Consider the following 25,741-nt stretch of genomic DNA (forward strand, 5'->3'; position numbering starts at 1 on the left):
GCTGGAGGCCGGTTGACAATCGACGATTTTTTAAATGACTGTGTTTGTCTACTTTAACGGCCGTTATGGCGAAGTTCTTGCGAACGTGTTCTTATGCCCGAGATTAAACGTTTCTAAATTGTGTGTTTTTTTTCGACGAAACGACTGCTTTTCTGGTCGTCTTTGTTGTTTGTGTCAGAACGGCAGTGTTGGTAAAATGTTCGTGTTTTGATGATTAATTGAAATTCTATATATCTTTTTGAACATCCCGCCCGCCAAATTACTAAAAACATTATCAATAAAGGGATTCTCCACACTTTATTGAAAAAGACATTGAGGAGCCAAAGGAAATTGGGAAGGAAGGAAAGCAGTCCTGAGACGGGCGTAATGGCGTGGTGGTAAGACGTCGGCCTCCTAATCGGGAGGTCGTGAGTTCAAATCCCGGTCGCTGCCGCCTGGTGGGTTAAGAGTGGAGATTTTTCCGATCTCCCAGGTCAACTTATGTGCAGACCTGCTACTGACTTAACCCCCTTCGTGTGTACACGCGCCCAAGCACAAGGCCAAGTGCGCACGGAAAAGATCCTGTAATCCATGTCAGAGTTCGGTGGGTTATAGAAACACGAAAATACCCAGCATGCCTCCCCCGAAATCGGAGTATGCTGCCTGAATGGCGGGGGAAAAGCGGTCATACACGTAAAAATCCACTCGTGCAAAAAACATGAGTGAACGTTACTCAGGAGTCTAAGCCCATGAACAAAGAAGAAGGACAAGTCATGAGAAAATGTTTTCAGAACAGCCGTCTGAAATTTCGCTTTGGGTACTATTAAGACTCGGTAACAGATGGATTGTTCATTTGTTCGTTCACAATATTTAAACAATATGCAAAGTTTCATGTCACTGTGGCTTTAATGTAAGCGATTCTGAAAGACCATTGTTGTTGTTGTTTCTTATTTAGTTTGAAAGGAGTGAAAGGCGAAGGCAACGTGTGTTACACAAGATGTCACAAGAACACGTTGAGAAGAGAGGAGAAGAGAAAGGTAAATTATTAGCAACGTTTCTTTTGCGCTTGGTTTATAGTTGCTTCTGAACAAGATACTCAGTTTCACCCTTTCACCCTTCCACAAGTTTAAAACCACAGCTTTTTCTTTTAACTCAATCATCTTTTGACAACAATTTTATCATTTCAACGCATGCTTTTGACACGTCAAGTATTTGAGCAAGTGTAAGGTTCATCGGGGTACAAGCATGCATAACTCAAATTACATATATTTTCAATTAATTGTTATAGTTCATGCATCCAAGTCTTTGCAAAATCAAGATGTTCTATATCTTAGTCTCGTGTGTGAGTGTGTGTGTGTGTGTCTGTGAAAAGCTTTTCTCAAAATCTACTGAACGGATTGTTATGAAAATTGGGACACACATTTCTGAGAGCATTTAATTGCTGGAAACCTTTTAAGCCAATTTTTGATAGGGCTATCTGATGACGTCATATTTGACCGTTTGGAAAAGTTGAGGCAGCACTCTCACGGCTAGTTTTTCATCAATTTGTTTGAAGTTTTCGTTACATGATCTTTGACTAAGTGCGGACTATGGGATTGCCTTTCAACTTGGTACCTTTAACATTTATTGATGAAATGTTCACTCAAATTTCGCCTTTCTTGTCGATTTGTTAAAAGTCGATATTTGAATCACAAAGGTGACATCATTGTAATCTGTATTGCCTTCTGTATCCGAAAATATATAGTTTTGTTGTTTTTGTTTTAATAATGAGCTTCACATGAAGAAAACCGTTAAATAGCGACTTTCTTAATTTGCTGATTCCAAAAAATATAGTTATATGGTGTTTGGCGCTGAAAAAATGCTTAAAATGAAGTAATTCCTTGAAAGGAAATTATGCTTCAAGCCTGCATTGACATCGAACTCTGTTCGGCCGATCGACGTCACATCGAGTCTGGAACACACACATGACGTCATATTGAAAGGCAAGAGACTATGACATCAACTTTTCCCCATACACTAAAGATATTGTCTCTAGCTTATATTTTCTTTTCAAATAATTATCATCTCTCTCTCTCTCTCTCTCTCTCTCTCTCTCTCTCCCTCTCTCTCTCTCTCTCTCTCTCTCTCTCTAGCGGTCAGAATGATACAGGTGTGTTTGCTGTGGTCTATACAGATTTGTGTGCTGTTGTGTGTGTGTGTGTGTGTGTGTGGGTGTGTGTGTGTGTGTGCTGGTGTGTGTGTGTGTGTGTGTGTGTGTGTGTGTGTGTTTATTTGTCTCGCTGTTTCTGTGAGTGTGTGTGTGTGTGTGTGTGTGTGTGTGTGTGTGTGTGTGTGTGTGTGTGTGTGTGTGTGTGTGTGTGTGTGTGTGTGTTCGGAAGGTGAAAGGAAAGTGGCATATATATTTCAGCGTGCATTCGCTTGACTGAATGGTTAATCACGCCTCAGCGTTCTTGTTTGTTTCTAGATTGGTATCCACATTTTGTTGAACTTCAAGAGACGACGCGGTACCTCTTTCCCACCATCTTTGATGACGGCTTTACAAAGGTACACCTCTTCTTTTTAGTTTCATTCGTCCGACGATTTGAAAAAAACACCTGTGAGACAATTTAAGAGTATATGCATTAACATAACTTGAGCTTTTAATGCTAAAAACAACAACCCCTTCAAATTCGGTTTGCCTGTCATCAATTATATCCCTTTCTTGAACAGTTTCAGTACTACCCATCATAAAAAAACATAGGCAGAAGCGTTTGAGTACAAATCTTTGTGATGAGGCCGTTTACTGATTGTAAGGCCAGTTATATGACGTAATGCTCTTGAGGAAAACTCTATCAATGTTTTCTGTGCCATTTCACTTTTCTTGAATTCTGATGTCACAATTGCACCTTATTGCAGATAAGTGACGTTATACAGTTTGTTTCTCTTCCTTGAACACTTCTATGGGAGATATTTTAATGGGATGAATTTTGATTTTCCCCCGGATGTTTTATTCTCAATATGCGTGCAGCTGTATGCCACAGACATTCTGTCATTGAGCTCGGACTGTTCATTGATAATATTTACCGTTGGCCTTCAAACATCCTCTCACTTGTCTTTCCTTTCACAAGTACAGTCCAACCTCTCTCTGACGACAATAGAAGGCTGTCCGATTTAATTTTCAATTACATTTTCATTATTTTCAAAATATTAAATCTATCAGAGTGGGGTTATGCAACACCCTGCACGGAGTATTACTCCATTCTGACTGACACAGAACATATTACGTACTTTCTCGTGAAGATGATATGCTTCTTCTTCTTCTTTTCGATCGCCGATCACACTTGGAGTCCAGATCTTGAGATATAATTAGTGGTCCTCTGCAGCGCAGCCACTGGCCCGTACAGCTTGTTGTGCAGGGTCTCCGACAATGGCCAGATTTCCTTTCTCAGCACCTGGTGGTTCCTGCAGTCTCACCAGATGATATGCTGATGCTCGGGGTTCTTATAATATATATCTTCCTAATTCCAGTTGATTTCTGCGTGATTTAATCTCCTGCGAGGTTTCAGGATTATGACTGCTGTTCAAGCAAGATTTGTCCACGAACTTGTCGCCGCTTGCAGGCTTTGCTTTTCAATCGTGTACATTTCATCTGCAGAAACAAGGTCAACTGCTCCATGGAATAACACCTAGACGAGAAGAACAACCCGATAATGCTTCAGAGTCATACAACCAGTCAAGCTGCTCTTCTGAGTATTCAGATCAAGGGCAGTTGCCTTTCAAACATTGTAAGGACACTTTTCATGTTCATATTTTCTGTGAAGGGGGTGGTCAGTAGACGATGTTCGGAAATAACTCTGTCGGGTTTGTTGTAAAAGAGTGAATACCCTTGCTTCTTCTCGTACAAATAAATTCACACGTGGCCCTGTCCACGTGTTTCCGACACACCTCTCGTTGGTGATTGGCCCCTCCAATGTCTGTGCTAGTATAAACCAAGGGAATTCACTCTGTCATGACCCATACAAACCCGATAGGGTTATTTGTGACCCTCCACCACGGAATGAGTCGCATGTCACCTTTGCATGATTTTCATATTTTTACATTTTCCTACAGAGTTTTTTATGCTCTGTCCAGTGGTGAAAACCGTTTTAGAAAAGAGCGAACACTGTTTGAGTTATAAGCCTGTGACTAAGGTGACCCTCACACTGTTACCAGACACTCCCCGGACTTATATTAAGCCTAGCGCAGAACCGCGCGAGGTGACATGCGACTCATTTCGTGGTGGATGGTCACATTTTCGAAATTCCTCCATTGCCTCATAACCACAGATGCTATCGTTTATCTCGCCTTAGTCTTGATGGATGGTGGTGTACACAATGAAAGATGGAAGTTTTGTCAGCATTGTGAAAGCTGACAATCGATAATTGTATTCTTATACAGTATGTCTCTTATGTAGGGCCAGGTATGGCATGGACATTAAGAGTTTGTTTTCTGGGAAGCTTTTCAATACTCAGTTTCAAGGTTCTTGATGCAGACGCTCAGAATTTATTTTTTGTCCTGGCTTAGAAGTGAAATTTGGATAGATTATAAGTCAAAATGGACAATGTTTGTGACCTTCTTTTTGATAAAACATGTCTTTGTTTTTAAACATGTTCTTCCAGAAAAATAAAGGTATAATTTGAAGTATGTTTTATTTTACTCTAAGCAGGTACCTAGATGTAATAACAGAGCAATTTCTTCATATTTCTGAACATATTAATTTTAGTTTCCTGGGTAAATAAACATAATTACCAGCTATTGTGTTTTCAGCGTAGCAATAGGGTCCGATATTTAGACGAGACAAGTATAATGCGACGAGTCGAAGACGAGTCGCATTATACTTGTTCGAATCTAAATATCGGACCCTATTGCTACGCTGAAAACATAATAGCGATTATATAGCTGTTATGACCTTGATTTGTTGTTCCAAACTTACAAAATGACAGTTTTTGCGTCGATGCGTTGATCTCAGGTTTTGATAGCAGACAAACTTCTTACGCGCATCATGTTCGCGCAGACATGCACACCGCTACACGCTTTCTGACTTTGGAAGAAAAACTGACTCCAAGTGCATTCGATTTCACAACACAGTTGTTGAAACAGCTTTTTAAGTTGTCAGTGTATGCTGTTGTCGATAGAAACATCGCCGCGTGGTACAGATGTGTAAACCGGAACCATGCGTCGGCCATTTTTCTCAATATGCTTTTGGATATTGAGTAAAATGGCGGACTTCGGCAGCAATATGCATTGATAATCTGGAGAGACCATCCAATCACAGCCCCCGAATTCCCCCACGTGTTCATCAGAATAGCTATATAATGTTACATCGCACAATGATTCTCTGGTGTTCAAAGTAGCACAAAATGCTGAGAACATAAAACACATTTTTGAAACAAAATGTTGTGCCTTATCTCTAGCCTTTGTATTTGTGTGCAATTTGTGCAGACCAGACTGCCGTGGAGATACGTCCATTGTCATCACTGCCAACACCTGTTATAGAACTGCTGTCGGAATCATGGTCACCGATAGCATCCCCACGACTGTCCCCAGTGTCGATGTTTTCAGAGTGGACGTCACCACCACCATCGCCGCCGCCGACAGCAGCAGTGTCGTTCTTTGAACACCTTGAGGAGCGTCAACAAACAGAGCCACTTCTTTGGAGTCTTTGCCAGGCACGCTTACCAAACTTTGACAATAGTAGCCGTCCTGGAACAGTTGATATGCAAGGAGCTCTGGTAAGCATCACGGTTTCTGTTCCTCTGTCTGCCTGTGTCTATGTCTCTACCCTCCCCCCTCTCTCTCTCTCTCTCTCTCTCTCTCTCTCTCCACCTCTCTCTCTGTGCCTGTGTCTCTCTCTCTCTTTCTCTCTCTCTCTCTCTCTTTCTCTCTTTCTCTCTCTCTCTCTCTCTCTCTCTCTCTCTCTCTCTCTCTCTCTTTGTTCAACTCATTGATTAGTACAATGAAACATCCATCTATCCATATCTCTCTTTGTTCATCAATTATCCAAATGATTTGTTAATGCATTTACCCGTATCCATCCATCGGCTTGTCTCTTTCTGTCCATGTTTTCAACCCGTTTCTCCCTCACACAGACCAACGAGAGGAGAGTGAGAGAGAGAGAGAGAGAGAGAGAGAGAGAGAGAGAGAGAGAGAGAGAGAGAGAGAGAGAGAGAGAGAGAGAGAGAGAGAGTCTGGAGTCTGGAGTCTGGATGGTTTATTGATTGGGCCTTGGGCCCATTTCAATTCGGGGTGTACACATTTTCATCATTCATGCTTCATGAAAAATAATCATTGTAATATTAATCATAATAAAATAAATCATCATCATCGTAATGACAGTCGACATGACGACTGTGGAAACAGGCATTTACAACAGCAAAACGTTTGGAAAAGGACAGTAAGCATCAGCACAAAAATCCAATCTCTGTCGCACTTCACTCATGTCTCTCTGTCCTCTTTCCGTCCATCCATCCATCCATCCATCCATCCAGCCAGCCATCCATCCATCCATCCTTCTATCCATCTCATGTCCCTCTGTCCTCCATCCATCTAATCAACCGTCTGACTGTCCAACCATTCATCCGTCATCCATCTATTCATCACTCCATCTATCCCTTCACATGCCCTTTCACACGCAAATCTGCAAGCAGTAATATGCATAATCGTTGCATCTCTGATACATAGCATCACATTAACGTTTTCAAAAAAGACAAAACTTCATTACTGTTTTTTAAGCAATCGACAGAAAGCAGCAAAAATAGCATACACATAAAACAAGATCGTGCAATATCTCATATTCACTGTCCCCACTCACTGCGTATTTTAAACGCGTTCATGATGAAGGTTGCAAGTCTAAGTAATATTGATCTGTTTGGTGTCGCTAGAAGTAGCGCCAGTTTAAAGCTTGATGGGCGGTTGTAATATTTTGCAGGTATGTAGTACTCGCGAATACCAGCATATTTTGGACATTTCAAAACAAAGTGAATTTCATCTTCGGTCTCGTTTGCGCAGAATGGACACAAGTAATCTTCAGCAGTTGACGACCGAGTGTGTCGTAATCGATGCACTTTGAGTGGCGAGACACCAAGTCTTAACCTAATCAGGCAGTTTCTTGCTTTGACGTGCTTCAGGTCATTTAAGTATGAAGACATAGATAAGGCTGACTTGAAAGTGCTATAGAAAAGGAATCGTTCTTTACTTTGTACTGTTTCTATCCACTCTTGCTTGTATAATGTGACTAGTCTGTTCTTGAATTCCGTTATGAACGCATTTTCATTTCCAACGCCTTGTTGAATCCAAACTTGGTCAAAGCCGTATTTGTACAGCACATAGCAAACTGATGACGCCCATGTTCTTTTATTTTGTTCGTGTAAATAAAGCAGCATTTTATAAGCTTTTTGTGGCAATCGATGACTAGGCATTTTCAGGATGCGCAACCAAAATCGTATGGACTTAACAAACGTGTTGACAAATAACGGGTGTCTGCCAGTTTCTCCATACACAAGTGTGTTTGGTGTTTTCATGCTTGTGTTCAGAAACCTCTTAAGGGCAAACAGATGCACCTTTTCGATAGGTGAATGGTCTGCATCAAGGCCCCAGACTTCTGCCGCATAATTGAGCATGGGCTGGATCTGGGAGTCGAATAGTTTATAGAATATGTTTGGTGATCTTTCTCCTAGAGTCCACAGTACCTTAAAAATACCAATCACACCCTTTCTTGCACGCAGCGCTAAATCGTTCAGCGTGTGAGAAAATGTCAACCTTGTAGAAAAGTAAATTCCTAAGTATTTATACATGTTCACAGTTTCCATTTCGATATTGCCATACATCCATTTTTCAATCGCTGCAATGTGACCACCATTTCTGAAGATAACTATGTTAGATTTTTCTAAATTAACAGTCAAGCCAAGATTACAAGCAGTTTGGTATAGCACGTTTATCTGGTTCTGTAACCCACACACAGTGTCGGAAATCAAAATAACGTCATCTGCGAACATGAGGATCAATATCTCAATAAAATCTGGGATAAGTTGTATACCGTGTCGTCCTTTTCGCTTGATTTCGTCCGCCAATTCGTTAATGAAAAGTGAGAACAAAATTGGACTATTTATTTCTCCCTGCTTCAGGCCTCTCGGACACATGAAAAGGTCAGTGACCTCTGCTCCTGCCCTAACTTTTGCTTTAACAACGTTGTACATACTAAGTATGGCTTGGTACATTTTACCTTTTATTCCTTTGCTTTGCAACACCTTCCACAGCTTTGTACGGTCTACTGAGTCGAAGGCCTTCTTGAAGTCAATAAAAGCAACGTATAGTTTTTTGTGTGACAGTAACTGTCTTTGTACCATAGCAAATAGAGTAAAAATATGATCGGTCGTACTGTACTTTTTACGAAAGCCAGCTTGACTTTCATTTAATAGGTTGTTGGATTCTACCCAACTAGTTAGTCTTTTGTTTATGATAAAGCTGTATAGTTTGCTGCAAATATTAAGTAATGATATGCCTCTATAATTGTCTGGATTGTTAATATCCCCTTTTTTATGAAGAGGGTGAATGATGGATTCAGACCAGTCTTCAGGATATGAACCTGATGTAAACAGTTTGTTGAAGAACCGGGCTAGGAATGGTACAACATGAAAAGCTGAATTTTTGAAAAGCTCACTAATAACACCATCTGGTCCTGCAGCTTTACCATTTTTTAATGCTCGTATGGCTTCGTAAACCTCTGTTTCTGTTATGTCATATTCCAGCATCTGGGTAGTCTCTAGTTCATTTTCATCTACTACCTCTTGTGCTTCGTCAACAGTAGTATTGTTTGCGTCCGTTTCTGTGAATGTGTTGAATACATTGTAAAAGTGTTCATACCATTGTTCAGTTTCTATTGTGTTAGCATTAGTTGTTTTCCTTGATAAAGACCTTATGGTTCTCCAGAATGTTTTAGGATCTTTACCACTTTTTTGCAACAGTTCAATTGTTGCTTGTCTGTGGGCAACTTTTTTGCATCTGTTAAGTTCGTTGTACTCATTTCTGTTTTGTGTGTACACAAGTTTGTCTAAATTACCGTTGTGGACATTTCGTAAGTCATGTCTTACAGCTTGCCTCTTCTCTTTGCATTCAAAATCAAACCATGCCTGTTTACGTTCTTTTCCTATTGTTATACTTTTTTTCATGCATTCGCCAGCTATAAGCAGTCCTTCTGTAAACTTTCTAATCGAGGCATTTACATCCATGTCTATTTTGCTTTCTGCTTCAATAAAACAGTGTTTTACCTCTTCAGAAATTACACATGCCATAAATTCTTCCCTTTTATCTGGGCACCAAACGAGTTTGTCAATTCTATACGTCCCTGGTTGTTTTCTATCCAACTCATGTATTTCACTTTGTATTTGTATGTAGCACTCGACAGGCATATGTTTTGACTCAATTTTTTCCGCTACGTGCACTCTGATGTGCAAATCAAGGAGGAGTCTGGAGACAATAATATAGTCAATCACACTACAACCCGAGGTGGATATATATGTGAAATTCCCACGCTCGTCACCCTGGCCACCGTTCAAAATTTTCAGATCGAACTGTTCGCAGACACTGAGTAAACATTTACCATATTCGTTCAGTTCTTTGTCTTTTGAGTTCCGTTTCACACAGTCTTTTTCTACGTAATCCTCGTGTATCGAAAAAATGTCGAGATTCTCATCGAGAAGTGTTTTGTGCACCGCATTTCTCGAACTTGTTCTGGCATTTAAATCACCAATTAATATAAAAGGGAGGTCACCACAGTCTTGTATAATATCCATCATGCAATGTTCAATGACAGCTATGCCATTCGAAATGTCCGTTTCTCTGTAATACACAGAATTGATTGGGGGCACGTACACACCCAATAAGATCACGTCCTGGTCTGTGGCCAAGAGACTCTTCGACAACTTTAGAATTATCATGTTGTCGTATTCTGTTTCTATTCTAGTCACAAAGCGGGACAGTTCTTTTCTGACAAGCAGAGCAGTTCCTCCGGAAAGGCGTGCAGTTACACTATCTGACAGTTTTATGCCTGGGGATACAAATACTTCATGAGTCGGGAATATCAAAGTCGGAAAAGTTATTGAAAAAGTTTCCACGAGTAGCACAAAATCAAATGTTGATAGATATGAACCTATATCTGGATCATAGAGGCGATTTAGACCTTCAAGATTATACGTCAAGAAACTTACGGTTTTAGTCGAATGGAGTTGATTAACCGGGGCCCGGCCGACATCCTATCTAGCGCCTTCGCCTTCGTCTGTGACCCTATTGGTAACCGTGGATACTGGCGTCGTGCTGTGGACCCCACAGTCAGCAAGAGTCATCTGGCGCTTGTCCATTCCCTCCCTCACAGTCTGAGCTCGTGCTCGAGTGAGGGGGCGCTTGTCAGGCACCTCGGCGATGACGTCGTTCTCCTCTGCATTGTGTTGTGTCGCGGGTGACACCTCTGTTGCTTGTGCAGTGGTGTCCGTGGCGCCTTGTATGGAGAGCTCTAAAGCTCGCAGGTTTCCCTCCTGTACGTCGTCAGACTCGTCTCCACTAGTCTCCACCAGGGCTGCTGATCCGGACGGATCTCCTGCTTCCACTGTATCCCCGTTGACCTCCTCAGTAGGCCCCCCACCAGCCGGCATCTCTAGGCTGTGCGTTGAAGCGTCGTCTGGGTTGACCTTGGTCTCCTGCTGTTGGGCCGCTGCCTGGTGTGTGTTGTCGGTACCTTTACTGGTAGCTGGCGCGTTCCCTGGCTGACTGTCTTCGTCTGGGCTGCTGTATGTCTTTCTAGCTGTGGTCTCGTCTTCCATCTGGTAGTCTCGAGGTGCTGTAGTTCGTAGGTCGGCCTTTCCTGTCTCTGGGTACCGTGTATTCTCGCGTGATGTTGCGGAGTAAGTCTTTGAGTTGGGGGCGCTTTGTGGGATCCTCCATGCCTCGGGCTCTTGGCGATGCAAGTAGGCGTCCCAATCTTGGTAAGAGCTCCTGTCATACCAATCATGGTTCCAGTCGTTGGTGTTGTAAGGGTCTGCATTGTACTGGTGGCTGTGGGAGTCCCCAAACATTCCGCTTTGATAGCGCTGCTCTGTTGAGTACTGTGTCGGCACTGCATCTGTATCATAGCGATTCGTGTGTTCATCCGACTCTTGGTAGGATCTCCTGTCATACCATGCTTGGTTAGTGTTCTTGGGATTGTAGTCCTCAGCTGTGTTGTGGCGGTTGTAAGAGTCCCTGCGGGATCTGCTATGTGAGCGCTGACCTGTAGTTTGTCTCCACTGCTGACCGCCCTCGCTGTCTCTGTTGTAGTCGTTTCGTGAGCTGTGCTGCTGCTCGTGTAGAGTTCGTCTCCCTCTCCCAAAGGACGAACTCCGGTTGTAATGCCGCTGTTGTAGTGGGCCATCTACAACGAGTTTGTTGCCCCTGTAGTAAGCTTTCAGCCCTCTGTCACGATGCTCCTGGATGATGTTCTGTTGTCTGATAGTGAGGTCAGCTGCTACAGTGATGTTCTTCCTTCTAAGCGCTTCTCTGCCTGATGTGAGCACTTCTAATTTGTCGGACCATCTTGCAAATCTTGCAATCATTGGTTGTGGCCTTGCTGGGTTGCTGTCGTGCTTTTTGTTTCCAAGGCGATGGGCACGCACGATGTCTGTCCTGTCCCAATGTTTTTCTGGAACAGTATCTCTTAAAACGTCCAGCACCTTGGTGACGCACGTATAGTAGTCTTCGTCTGCGGACTGTGCTATGTTGAAAAACTTCAGATTGTCACGTCTAGAAAAGGCTTCTAGCTTGTCTATCTTGTCGTCTAGTTCTGCAGCGGTTTGATTAAGTCTCTCTTCCAGGGTTGTAACTGCAGCGTGCGTATCCCGTGTTTCCTGCAGCATAGAGAAGTAGTTTTGTTCTAAGTCGTCTGCTTTTGACTGTATGGACTGAATCTGCTTTCTGACGTCACTGAACGAGCTGTCCATTTTGGTCATCAGTTCACTGTTCAGAGATTGAAACTTTCTCTCCTGTGTGTCAAAGAGTCTCTGCATTGTTGCTAGGTCCAGCGGACCCCCTTCCACTGCGCTGTGCTGGTGGAGATTATGTTGCTGTACACCACCATAGTATGAGGGCGTAGATGCTGGTACTGATGCTGGCACCACCCACGGGTATGGGTCCGCCCCTCCCGACACAGCTGGGTAGTTGTTGTGGTTGGCCAGGTATCTGAGGTAAGTATTTCTCTCTTCCCCTGACCTCGCTGGCCCAGGGTTGGCCTCCACTGACATCGCCGCAGGAGAGCAAGTAACCAGCAATGAACACAAACGCACTCATTGTGAGCAGCGGAAGTGTAAGCATGCTTGCTTGTTGTGGGCTGATGCAAAGCTTATATCTCGCATGTTCTTTGCTCGACTGTGTTGCGTTTCTTTTCATGCTCAGTATAACTGCAAGCATTAACACTGCATGCACAGATTCGCCATACACACTTCCGTGTGTTGAGTAAACCGAACAAGGCACTACAGCTTCTCAAGTTCTGAAAAATCTCGACTTTTGTTGCTGATGTTTTGTTTAAGTATATTTCTCAAAAGGGACGATTTTCTCGATCACGCTTGAGAGATGACAAGGTAGAGATACAGACTTACGCGGCTTACAAACACTACTCAGTGATGGTATAATAAACGCTACTGATGGTAGGTTTTCATTTCAGTTATGGTAAATCGTTTTGGCATTGCTTGGTTTTGCAGTTTTATTTCCGCGATATCAGGCCAACTTAAAAAAAATGGATGTAACCTGTGCTTTAGGAAGATAAACACCGCGTTATCGGTTTTTTAAGTTTTAAAATAAAAATAAAAAAATTAAAAGGGAGGTAAATGTTGCCGTTGAAATTGTCTCTTGAATAGAAGATTACCTTCCCTTGCAACAACTCAACGTTCACTAGGCTGCTCTCCTTACATTTCTCTCTCTCTCTTCCTCTCTCTCTCTCCCTCTCTCTCTCTCTCTCTCTCTCTAACACACACAGTCTTTCTGTTTTGATCTCTGTCACACAACACCGCCCCCCCACCCCCCACACACGCACACACATACACACACACACCGTGTGAGCCCACAGTTTTTCTTCTTCTTGTCAGCGTTCCAGAATTTTCTGGTTTCGTGTGAGCTCGTTTGCCCATTTGGGTTCCCCACACTATACTCTGAGAGCATAGTCAGCTCACTCTGCTTTCGTTGAGTAGGCATGCTGGGTATTTTCGTGTTTCCATAACCAACCGAACTCTGACATGGATTGCAGGATCTTTTCCGTGCGCACTTGGTCTTGTGCTTGCGTGTACACACGAAGGGGGTTAAGTCACTAGCAGGTCTGCACAAAAGTTGACCTGGGAGATCGGACAAATCTCCACTCTTAACCCACGAGGCGGCAGCGACCGGGATTCAAACTCACGACCTCCCGATTAGGAGGCCGACGTCTTACCACCACGCCCCTGCGCCCGTCACAGTCACAGTCACACCGGGCGCGCGTTTACACACACACACAGACACACACACACACACACACACACACACACACACACACACACACACACACACATATTTACACTCACCCACCCACCCACACACCCACCTACACACACACAAATGACTAAATTGATGATCATGAAACTTTACTTGTGAATTCTTCTAAATAGTATCCCCCAATGATGTTATTCTTAACATTTCTTTAAATATTGATGATAACTCCCGCTTTAATAAAAAAAACAACAAGAGAGATGAGGCGGCATTATCAGTATCGACCACAATTTTCAGTCACATTGATTGAAATGTAAAGCAAACAGTCTTTACCAGGTCTGGACCACGTGGTTAATAGTCAGACTAAAAGATTTCTCCAGAAATGTTTCATTAATTTTGTATTCAAAATAACGCTGGAGATCAAAACGCAATAACATACAGAGTAGGCTATTGTTTTGTGTATGTGTGTGTGATTGTGTGTGTGTGTGTGTGTGTGTGTGTGTGTGTGTGTGTGTGTGTGTGTGTGTGTGTGTGTGTGTGTGTGTGTGTGTGTGTGTGTGTTCGGTTTCTAAGACATGTAGATACATTGTGTTTGACATGTTATTTTGCGAATTAGGTTCGCTGTGCACATTAAACGGAGACAGCGCTGTCTCAGTCGACGGGTTTCGGTCAGCCAGGATCCAGTTTTGAGATATTATAGTTCAGTTTTTAGGTTTAGGTCTACATACAATACCGAGTTAATGGTTTGGTATTGCTTCACGCGACTTCTTTCTTCTTAATGCTACCGGAATTATAACGTTTGAGAGTGTACAAGATTTCGTGTGTATGTATATGAAACGGTTACAGAGAGGGGGAGCGCTCACACACACACACACACACACACACACACACACACACACACACACACACACACACACACACACACACACGCACACACACACACACACACACATACAAACGCACACACTCACACACACACACTCACACACACACTCACACACACACACACACACACACACACACACACACACACACGTATGCATAAAGAGCGATTACTTCCCTCTGGTTATTTGATATCTTAACATCGCTCTGCCTCATTTGTTTAAGATTATTACAGACGTGGCTTTCTTCTTTGGGTTGCAACCAACCGACCTCCTAGTAAACCATAGCGTTGATAGCACTCCGGGGCACCCCCAGTGGTATTTTAACGGCTGCTTTGTCTTATCGTTCCAGCTTTCCCTACTGGTTGTCAGGGGTCCCAAAGAAGGCTTTTTGGCCGTAGCTGAGGCGAGATCTGACCAGTGCCCGAACAAGCTGGACTAGTGGATTGCCCGCCGCTCACGGTTCTCTGCTAAGGATTTTGAGAGAGATTGAGAGTGGACTCGGCTTTCCTCAACAAGGTGTCAATGTGCGGGCCCCAGCTGAGCTAGCTGGTAAGAATTACGTTTTGCATGAAGGTGCGATGGAGTGGGGGGGGGGAGAGAGAGAGAGAGAGAGAGAGAGAGAGAGAGAGAGAGAGAGAGAGAGAGAGAGAGAGAGAGAGAGAGAGAGAGAGAGAGAGAGAGAGAGAGAGAGAGAGAGAGAGATCAAATCAAGTCAAATCAAATCAAATTATATTTTACGAGGGTAGTAGCATAAGCGATTCAAACTAGCTTTTTTCAACCAGCCCTCGCCCTAAGAGGGAACTATAATTAGAGAGAGAGAGAGAGAGACAAAGAGAAATAGAGATTCTAACACATTTAGAAAAGGTAAACTTTTCATTGCTCTTTTTTTGTTACATTTAGTCAAGTTTTGACTAAATGTTTTAACATAGAGGGGGGAATCGAGACGAGGGTCGTGGTGTATGTGTGTGTGTGTGTGTGTGTGTGTGTGTGTGTGTGTGTGTGTGTGTGTGTGTGTGTGTGTGTGTGTGTGTGTGTGTGTCTGTGTGTGTGTAGAGCGATTCAGACTAAACTACTGGGCCGATCTTTATGAAATTTGACATGAGAGTTCCTGGGTATGATATCCCCGGACATTTCATTTTTTCGATAAATACCTTTGATGACGTCATATCCGGCTTTTTGTAAAAGTTGAGGCGGCACTGTCACACCCTCATTTTTCAATTGAATTGATTGAAACTTTGGCAAAGCAATCTTCGACGAAGGCCGGGGTTTGGTATTGCATTTCAGCTGGGTGGCTTAAAAACTAATGAGTGAGTTTGGTCATTAAAAATCAGAAACTTGTAATTAAAATTATTTTTTTATTAAACGATCCAAAAACAATTTCATCTTGTTCTTCGTCATTTTCTGATTCCAAAAACATATACATATGTTATATTTGGATTAAAAAAAATCTCTGAAAATTAAAAATATAAAAATTATGATCAAAATGAAACTTCCGAAATCGATTTAAAAACTATTTCATCTTATTCCTTGTTGGTTCCTGATTCCAAAAACATATAGATATGATATGTTTGGATTAAAAACACGCACAGAAAGTTAAAACGAAGAGAGGTACAGTAAAGCGTGCTATGAAGCACAGCGCAACCGCTGCCGCGCCAAACAGGCTCGTCACTTTCACTGCCTTTTGCACTAGCGGCGGACTACGTTCAGTTTCATTCTGTAAGTTCCACAGCTTGACTAAATGTAGTAATTTCGCCTTACGCGACTTGTTATGTTTGACGATGACACGCCTATTTCAGACAAGGTTGAATCGTAGTCTCAGTGAAGGGCACGTGACCTGTGTAACTCAGAAAGATCAAGATTCGCATTCCCTTCCTACAAAAAGTGTGTCTTGCGTGGATTTCACGGAACTGCGCTTAGTGCATGAAGGTAAATATCGTATTTTTACACCCCCGGTATAGGGGTGTGTATAGGTTTCACTCGATGTGTTTGTGTGTTTGTGGCGGTATTTGTGTGTTTGTGTTCGTAAGTAGATCTCAGGAATGAACGGACCGATCGTCACCAAACTTGGTGAACAGGTTCTATACATTCCTGAGACGGTCCTTACAAAACTTGGGACCAGTCAAACACACGGTTAGGGAGTTATTGGTGGATCAAAATTATACAACGACTTATAGACGGACACCCCCGTTGGTCAAAGGGAAATAACCATTCTGTTAGGAAACGCTACCGTTGCTGAGCTTTGGTTCAGTTTTGTGTGTTGCATGTAGTTGACTTATTTGTACTTTGTGGGAAAGTACCGATATTATATTTTGTAAACACAATATTTATGCTTGGACGAGAATGCAGGTGAACTTTCTAGTCCTGTCAAAACAAGTTGTTTACCATGCTGATTTAGTGTGAGTTCGTGGCGTTCGATCGGATTAAGGGCGTCGGCACCTTTTGATGTACGTCACAGAGAACGTCACCATTCTAGTCCATGGGCGGTTCGCATATAATGTAGTTGTATCATGTTCGGTCTGGAATATTCTCGAGATTGAGTATTTACTATATATGCCAGCGCGATTTGTATGTAAAAAAGCTTCTATTTGAGTTCTGCTAGATGTGCAGTTGTATGTATGTAATGCTAAATAAATCCTCGAACTCAATTTGACGAGTTGTTTTCTGCTGCTGCGAAGACGGGCGACGTAGAATAAAAGAACACAACTATACGACGTTTGAGAACTTGTGGCAATCTCAAGTGTCGTGTAACACATTCTCACTGCCACCAACTGAGAAGGTTATTTCCCTTTGACGGGGGTGTTTTTCCTATCAGAGGAATTTCTTGTTATTATTGTTATTACAAGGAATTCATTTGTGTGTGTGTGTGTGTGTGTGTGTGTGTGTGTGTGTGTGTGTGTGTGTGTGTGTGTGTCTGTGTCTGTGTCTGTGTGTGTGTGTCTGTGTGTGTTTGTTTGTGTGTTCTTTGTGTTTTCTCTCCTTTTTTTGTTAATACATATCTTGATGAAATCCGTATCCAGTTTTTAAGAAGAGTTGAGTGACATTGTGGCAAATGTATATTTTAATTCATTTGATTTAAATTTTGTTCATCTGTTAAACAGACTTTTTGCTACAATATCTGTTTTAGTTTCGAGTGAATCTTTTACCCCGTGCGGAGTATATAGTATTGCATTTCAACTCGGAAGATTAAAAAAACAATCACTTAGTTTGTTCATTAAAATCGTGATACAAATCAAATTGCTAACAGTTTTAAAAATTATTGCATTAACGAACAGTTCGGACGAGGTTTTGACACTAGAAAAAAGCCCTTGACAGCTTGAACTATTATTCAGGCTTAAGGCCACCCCTCTCCCCCTGCCTGCTTTGGGCAATTTAGGCGTTTGGAAACTTGTCCGAGAGCTAGGCAGTTGAATGTGAAATAAAGTAATGTTCTTTTAGTGTTTTGTTTTCGTAATTCTCAAGAAACTGAATCAAATAGTAAGAAGGGGAAACAAACACTGTTGAGAGTTTGAAGAATCAAATGGTAAGAAGGGGAAACAAGAACTGTTGAGTGTTTGAAGAATCAAATGGTAAGTGCGTCATGTTAAAGAGATAAGGGCTTGTGTTTCTGACCGGCCTTGGCACAGCTGCTTCAGTATGTCCTTTTAGATGTTATCACACGATTACCCCCTGGTATTATGTATGGTACTAGACGACGCACACACAATGTCCATGGTGATATGCATACGCTCAGGTCCTTACAATCATAACAGTTACTGAAGTCAACGAATCACCCACGAAAATACAATGCTCTCTAAAAAAATTTTGATAAAAAGTGCCTTGAGTGTTCATGTGTTCAGTAAACCCTCACTTTCTATCAGGCAACAGCCACCAGCCAATCTTCAGCAGGTCGTGGCAGTTCAGCAAATCATTCTCTTCCAAAGGCGGACGCCTGCAAGGAGTGGATTCTGACGTCATACTTTTTGTTCCTGGAGATGCCGTAGACGACGCCGGAGAGGACGTGACACGTGGGTGTGGCACAATTCCAACACAAAGGAAAAGACACCAGAGCATATCCAACAACCAGAAAGAACAAGCGACACCCGAGGAAGACCAGATGAATAATTCTGAAGAGTCAGACGCCACGGCAGCAGTTACCATTCGAGGAGCCACCTCCATCGATTTAAAGGGAGTGCGGGGGAAACTGAAACTGAGTGCGACTGAATCCATCTGCAGTCCAGTGGTTGAATATTACGCCGGCGAAAATGTCGTTTTCAAGAAACCTGTGTGTATCTCTCTGCCACATTTTCTCCCTCCTGACGCGGATAAAAGCAATGTGAAAGTCTACCAGGCCAGCAGGAGTTCTGACGGGGAAATCTGTGTGGAGCTGTTGAAACTGGCTGACACACCAAACCATGATGAGGGACTTGAAGAAGGAGAAAAGGGCTTCATGGAGAATACAGCGAGCAGTCTCGGATCATTCTACCTGTTAGGAGAGAAAAGAATCACCATTTTTACCAACCACTTTACGGGCTACTTCTGCACACACTGCCAGCACGGTACGGACCCACCATATCTAAAATTCCGTCTGTATGGACGCCATTTGCAGCGGAGGACACGAGACGTCGACCTCACCTTGTTCATCTGGGACCTGAGACTCGACATCCGGGACTTCCGTAAGGTAAGGTTTCTACATATGTGACAGTGCAAGGCGACATTAAGCCCAACAAAATAGAAAACATATATGTTTGTTTCCGGTGACAAGGCCACAAGATAAGGGTCGGTATGTCTGTTGTACATTTTATTTTGGATTGAAGTTTGCTTTTTGCATTTGTACACAGGTGTATGGCCATTATTATTAACCGGACATTGCTTAAACTGTGCCCCCTGGACGTCGGAGAAGGGTAACTCTCTCGGCAAAGTCCGCAAAATTGAATTTTATTCTTTTGTAACAAAAACATTTTAAAAGGGTAAAATGAAAACAAATTAGGATAATGAGTAAACAAAATAAAAAAAAACAGACAGGGATAACGGAAATAGTGAACTTTGTTTTGGCTGTATGTTTTCTTTAAAGTAAAAATAGTAGGTCCAAATATTGTTCACGTAACATACAAGTACCACATAGTATACAGAAGCTGTGTAAGAAGATACAGAGTTAAAATAAAGTAGGCTGTTCAATTGTTTGTTGTTATTTTAACCTTCGCCGGTCGTCGTGGGTCCGTGTGGACCCAGAAGGGTGTTTAATTGCAAATACCTCTTAAACCACTTGGACTTTTTTTAATGAGCCTTTAAGAATGCCTCAGACACATAAAAAACTCTTATTTCCTAAAAGATCATTAAATTTCAGCGAGAAGTAATTAAGAAAACAAAGGTCAAGTTTAGACTACACACGGAAGACATTGTGGGGCCGTGCGGACTCATGTTTCTCAAACTGAAGGAACTTACATAAAAACTAGGGAGAGAAGTCACAAACCTTCAGGTATTGGCTCTAAACATCATTTTCTACAATGTGTTTAATTTTGGAGTTAATAAGCAAGTCACGTGGAGCGAAATTAATTCATAACAATGTGAGTCCACACGGCCCCACCTCGTCTACAGAAGTGTATTCACGTTTTTCCTTTTTTGAGAAGCTTTAGTCCGCACGGTAATAATTAAATTAATAATTTAATTTAATTACTTCTCGCGGAAATTTATCCACGGCGTCTACGGAAGGGGATGCACGTTTTTGCTTCTTTGGAAAGCATGGGTATACGGAAGGGTATGCATATTTTTTCTTCTTTGAGAAGCATGGGTCCGCACGGCCCCACGATGTCTTCCGTGTGTAGTCGATAACCCGGTCCGGCGATGGTTACATTTTGCAAAAGACTTAGTATACACTTGGATCCTGCAGAGTTTAAAGGCTGTGTATATAGACTTCAACATGAAACTTTCAGTAGTTTTTTTTTATTTGATGGTAGTTTTCAGCCTCACAATTGAAAGTGGCACATATCATTTCTGAAATTGCTTTTTTCCTATAATGTATGTTCACTGATTGGTATAAAAGTTACTGTGTCGTTTTATTGAGTGTGGCCTAATTGGTTTTTGGTGTGTGTGTGTGTGTATGTGTGTGTGTGTGTGTGCGTGTGTGTGTGTATGTGTGTGCGTGTGTGTGTGTGTGTGTGTGTGTGCATGTGTGCATGTGTGTGCGTGTGTATGTGTGCGTGTGTGTGTGTTTTCAGGCAGGGCTTCCAGACCCCAACGACGAGCTGACATTGGTTACAAGTGCTACACTAGAGCCAATGACAGCAGACATGATCAGTGACGTCAGAGTTGGGGTCCGGATCCATCTTCCTCTTGAAACAAGCGGCGAGGATGCCATATGGAGACACAAGCAAAGACCGAATGGAAGTCCTCGCTTACAGCCCGAAAAAGTGAGCTAAGCATACGTTTTTATTTTTATTTTTATTTTGTTCTTCTTTTCAATTTTGTTTTTCTTACCGTGTCAAGAAAAATTTCACGGCTACAGATAAGCCCAGGTTGTATGTAGAGTAAGAGTATCCTTATGTGTTGAAACACACCAACCATCCTCAATTCTTGTGTTTTGCTTTAGCGTGTTTTTGACTTCAATGCTAAAGGATTTAATTATCATGAAAACTTACTATATGTGACCCTCCACCACGAAATGAGTCGCATGTCACCTCGCGCGGTTCTGCGCTAGGTTTAATATAAGTCCGGGGAGTGTCTAGTAACAGTGTGAGGGTCACCTTAGTCACAGGCTTATAACTAAAACAGTTTTCACTCTTTTCTAACACGGTTTTCACCACTGGATAAAGCACAAAAAACTCTTTATGAAAATGTAAAAATATGAAAATCATGCAAAGGTGACATGCGACTCATTCCGTGGTGGAGGGTCACATATACAGTAAGACTGGAAATACAGGGTTCCAGATCATTATCGGGCAGTCCACTTGGAAAAAGGGGTAGTCCCCCATAGTGATCTGTGAAGTATCTGGTGTTTCCTATTTACTTAAATACTTCATTTGTGTCTGTTAATGTTGGCTGTTTAAAATTAGTTTTACAAGAGTTACACTAAGCTTTTGTTGTTTTTATCATTATCACGGTATACAGTTTTGACACACTGTTTTACTTTATCATTATCACGGTATACAGTTTTGACACACTGTTTTACTTTATCATTTTCTGCCATGACATCCATACACAAGAAACAAGTCGCGTAAGGCGAAAATACAATATTTAGTCAAGTAGCTGTCGAACTCACAGAATGAAACTGAACGCAACGCAACGCAGCAAGACCGTATACTCGTAGCATCGTCACTCCACCGCCCGTGGCAAAGGCAGTGCCCGTGGAATTGACAAGAAGAGCGGGGTATTCGTTGCGCTAAGAAGGATAGCACGCTTTTCTGTACCTCTCTTCGTTTTAACTTTCTGAGCGTGTTTTTAATCCAAACATATCATATCTATATATTTTTGGAATCAGGAACCGACAAGGAATAAGATGAAAGTGTTTTTGAATTGATTTCGAAAAAAACATTTTGATAATAATTTTTATATATTTAATTTTCAGAGCTTGTTTTTAATCCGAATATAACATGTTTATATGTTTTTGGAATCAGCAAATAATGGAGAATAAGATAAACGTAAATGTGGATCGTTTTATAATTTTTTATTTTTTTTTACAATTTTCAGATTTTTAATGACCAAAGTCATTAATTAATTTTTAAGCCACCAAGCTGAAATGCAATACCGAACCCCGGGCTTCGTCGAAGATTACTTGACCAAAATTTCAACCAATTTGGTTGAAAAATGAGGGCGTGACAGTGCCGCCTCAACTTTCACGAAAAGCCGGATATGACGTCATCAAAGACATTTATCAAAAAAATAAAAAAAACGTTCGGGGATTTCATACCCAGGAACTTTCATGTCAAATGTCATAAAGATCGGTCCAGTAGTTTAGTCTGAATCGCTCTACACACACACGCACAGACAGACACACATACAGACAGACACACATACACCATACCCTCGTTTCGATTCCCCCTCGATGTTAAAATATTTAGTCAAAACTTGACTAAATATAAAAACAAGTCGCGTAAGGCGAAAATACAATATTTAGTCAAGTAGCTGTCGAACTCACAGAATGAAACTGAACGCAACGCAACGCAGCAAGACCGTATACTCGTAGCATCGTCACTCCACCGCCCGTGGCAAAGGCAGTGCACGTGGAATTGACAAGAAGAGCGGAGTATTCGTTGCGCTGAGAAGGATAGCACGCTTTTCTGTACCTCTCTTCGTTTTAACTTTCTGAGCGTGTTTTTAATCCAAACATATCATATCTATATGTTTTTGGAATCAGGAACCGACAAGGAATAAGATGAAAGTGTTTTTAAATTGATTTCGAAAAAAAAAATTTGATAATAATTTTTATATATTTAATTTTCAGAGCTTGTTTTTAATCCGAATATAACATATTTATATGTTTTGGAATCAGCAAATGATGGAGAATAAGATAAACGTAAATTTGGATCGTTTTATACATTTTTATTTTTTTTTACAATTTTCCGATTTTTAATGACCAAAGTCATTAATTAATTTTTAAGCCACCAAGTTGAAATGCAATACCGAACACCGGGCTTCGTCGAAGAGTACTTGGCCAAAATTTCAACCAATTTGGTTGAAAAATGAGGGCGTGACAGTGCTGCCTCAACTTTCACGAAAAGCCGGATATGACGTCATCAAAGACATTTATCAAAAAAATGAAAAAAACGTTCGGGGATTTCATACCCAGGAACTCTCATGTCAAATTTCATAAAGATCGGTCCAGTAGTTTAGTCTGAATCGCTCTACACACACACAGACACACACACGCACACACACACGCACATACACCACGACCCTCGTTTCGATTCCCCCTCGATGTTAAAATATTTAGTCAAAACTTGACTAAATATAAAAAACTACATGTGCATCAAACCTGTGTTCGTACATTGTTACCCACTTTGAAAGAATTGTTTCTCTCTACAGAGTTTTGATCCCCGGATGTTTTACCCATGTCTGTGCCACACGGAGCCAGAGAGAGCCGTGTGGTCCATCCAGTGCCGGGAGGACCATGTGCCCCCCTGGTGGTTCGAATCTTACATCGATGTTGGCTACATCCATAGGGGCGACCAGTCCTTCAATTTCCTTCAGGCACCAGAACCCCAAACACTCCAAGTGTGCCTCAAGGTATGTGGGATTTTTTTTTATTAAAAGAAATGAAAACATAAGTATGTATATCACAAGTATTTGGAAGTCATTTGATTTGAAATCAGATTCTCTTTGTGAAACTCGGTCCCGTCCGAGGAGGGTCTGATTTCCCCAATAGGGCTGTCTGTGAAGGGACACATTTTTTGTTTCCTCTCTCTTTTGCTCTGCTAAGAGATTTTAACAAATTTCAGAAGAAAGTCTCTTCTGACTTTCAATTATTTCTTTCACAACTTCTGATGTCATTTGACATGTCTAATTGTTTTGGTGTCAGCTAGAGACTGGTTCATTAGAGCTTTCACTCACTGCTGTGCCACGCTTAGATCTTTCAAATTCCTTTAATATTTTATATTGTCATTTTACAAAATGGTTTATGAAAAGCGCTTTTGTGCTTCAATGTAGAAATGACACAACTCTGAATTTCTACATATTTTCCGAATCTTTTAATCTAAACTTGGCCAAAAAACTATTGCAACAAATTTCGAACTCAAATTAAAGCATTAATTCCAGTGTTATGTAATTAAAACTTTATAATCCAGTTAAGGCCAGTCACGTAACTATCAGGATCACCTTTTGGATTAAAGACTTTTTTGATTTGACTTTCCTCTCGTTTGTCAAAGTTGCAATGTTTTGCCTATCGTGATTTTGTGTCGATTTTTTATTCGGCTCTTGCGTTTTTTTCTGGTCGATTTTGAGGGTACCCGTATTTGAGCGGCGGTCACGTGATCCCTTTAAAAGAAATCTTTGATCCAAAAAGTGATCCTGATTGTTAAGTGAACGGCCTTAACTGGCATATAAAGTTTTAATGAAATTACATGGGTGCGAAATGTGTTGCAATAATTTGTTGGCCTAGTTTAGCAATCCTTGTTGTAGCCAGTGGGGAAACTTTATATGTGAAAAAGTGTGTTCTTTCAAACATAAAACAAAAGAGACATTGGTGAGTAAGGTCATTATCTCTTTGCAGCTGATGAACGAGGTGAAGTCAGCTTCAGCACAGACTGAGGCCGATCTTGGTGAGAACACTCACGCCAAACAACTGTCTGAGACAACCACATCGTCCACAAGGCCAGTCCATTCTGACGAAGCAATGCAAACGAGTTGTTCCTTTCCTTTGGAGCAAACTGGAGCGTTTCAGGCTATCCCACGAAATGCCTCGAACTCAGATGCATCAAACTATCACGGAAGTTGCACGCGATCTCACAACAGCTGCACGCATTCTCAAGCAGCGACCCCAAGTTCCGAAATGGCTGCCTTGCCTCTAAACCCTGAAGACTCAGCAGCCAGCCCCAGCACAGGACATCAAGTTGCAGGGGACAACTCCACGAAGCAGGTCATCTACACGAACTGCACGTTCAACATGCAGGCCAACAAGACCACCACCAACAACAACGTCGGCAAACTCCATGACATGAACTTTGGCAACACCACCAATATCGCCTCAGAGGGGGACCAGGGAGTGGGAACGCCTCAACATCACATGATGAAACTAGACCTACCGTCTGTAGAAGAGGTCGTGCAGCAGTCCCTGGCACATAACTCTCACATCGAGAATGGAACAGATCGCTCGTTGGAGTAATGCTTCTAATAAACGTTTCACACATAACTCTCACATCCAGAATGGAACAGATCGCTCGTTGGAGTAATGCTTCTAATAAACGTTTCACACATAACTCTCACATCCAGAATGGAACAGATCGCTCGTTGGAGTAATGCTTCTAATAAACGTTTCACACATAACTCTCACATCCAGAATGGAACAGATCGCTCGCTGGAGTAATGCTTCTGAGAATGCCCCTGCTAAGGAGCCTTCTGCGTCTTTAGATTCTTTTTGTTTTGCTTGTGTTTTTTGGTCTAGCTCGCTCTTTATCTTTTAGTTTTCTTTATCAAGTATGAGCGTCCTGGTACGACCTTTGTTTTTGTTTTACTGACGTTAAATATTGTAACGAACAAATTTATAAACGAGAGTGTGGCCGGCGTTTTTCTGATATTAATTTCATGTGCCTGTATGGCTCACGCTGGACACCATGCTAGCCTATGGAGATTTTCCCCGGAGAGCACGGGACGCATGCTTTGTAACAGTAAAACCGTAGTAACGCGCAGTAACGTTTAGTTCACCTCGGTGGTGGATAGCCTGTATTTGTTGTCACTTGCTGGGAAGCCGTTCA

At 41.9% G+C, this 25,741-nt stretch overlaps 1 protein-coding gene across 1 annotated transcript in view; it reads left to right on the forward strand.

Annotated features, from left to right (window-relative positions):
- LOC138980771 (uncharacterized) overlaps positions 1-25,334 on the forward strand; it is a 61,267-nt gene extending 35,933 nt beyond the window's left edge. Inside the window, exons 4-7 of the mRNA XM_070353667.1 lie at positions 18,218-19,017; positions 20,555-20,746; positions 23,358-23,558; positions 24,541-25,334. Coding sequence (XP_070209768.1) covers positions 18,218-19,017; positions 20,555-20,746; positions 23,358-23,558; positions 24,541-25,152 — 1,805 coding nt within the window. The 3' untranslated portion in view covers positions 25,153-25,334. The remainder of the gene's footprint in view (positions 1-18,217; positions 19,018-20,554; positions 20,747-23,357; positions 23,559-24,540) is intronic.
- Positions 25,335-25,741: the final 407 nt, after the last annotated feature.

Source organism: Littorina saxatilis, linkage group LG11 (genome assembly GCF_037325665.1).
Source record: "Littorina saxatilis isolate snail1 linkage group LG11, US_GU_Lsax_2.0, whole genome shotgun sequence".
In the NCBI taxonomy this organism is placed as follows: Eukaryota; Metazoa; Mollusca; class Gastropoda; order Littorinimorpha; family Littorinidae; genus Littorina; species Littorina saxatilis.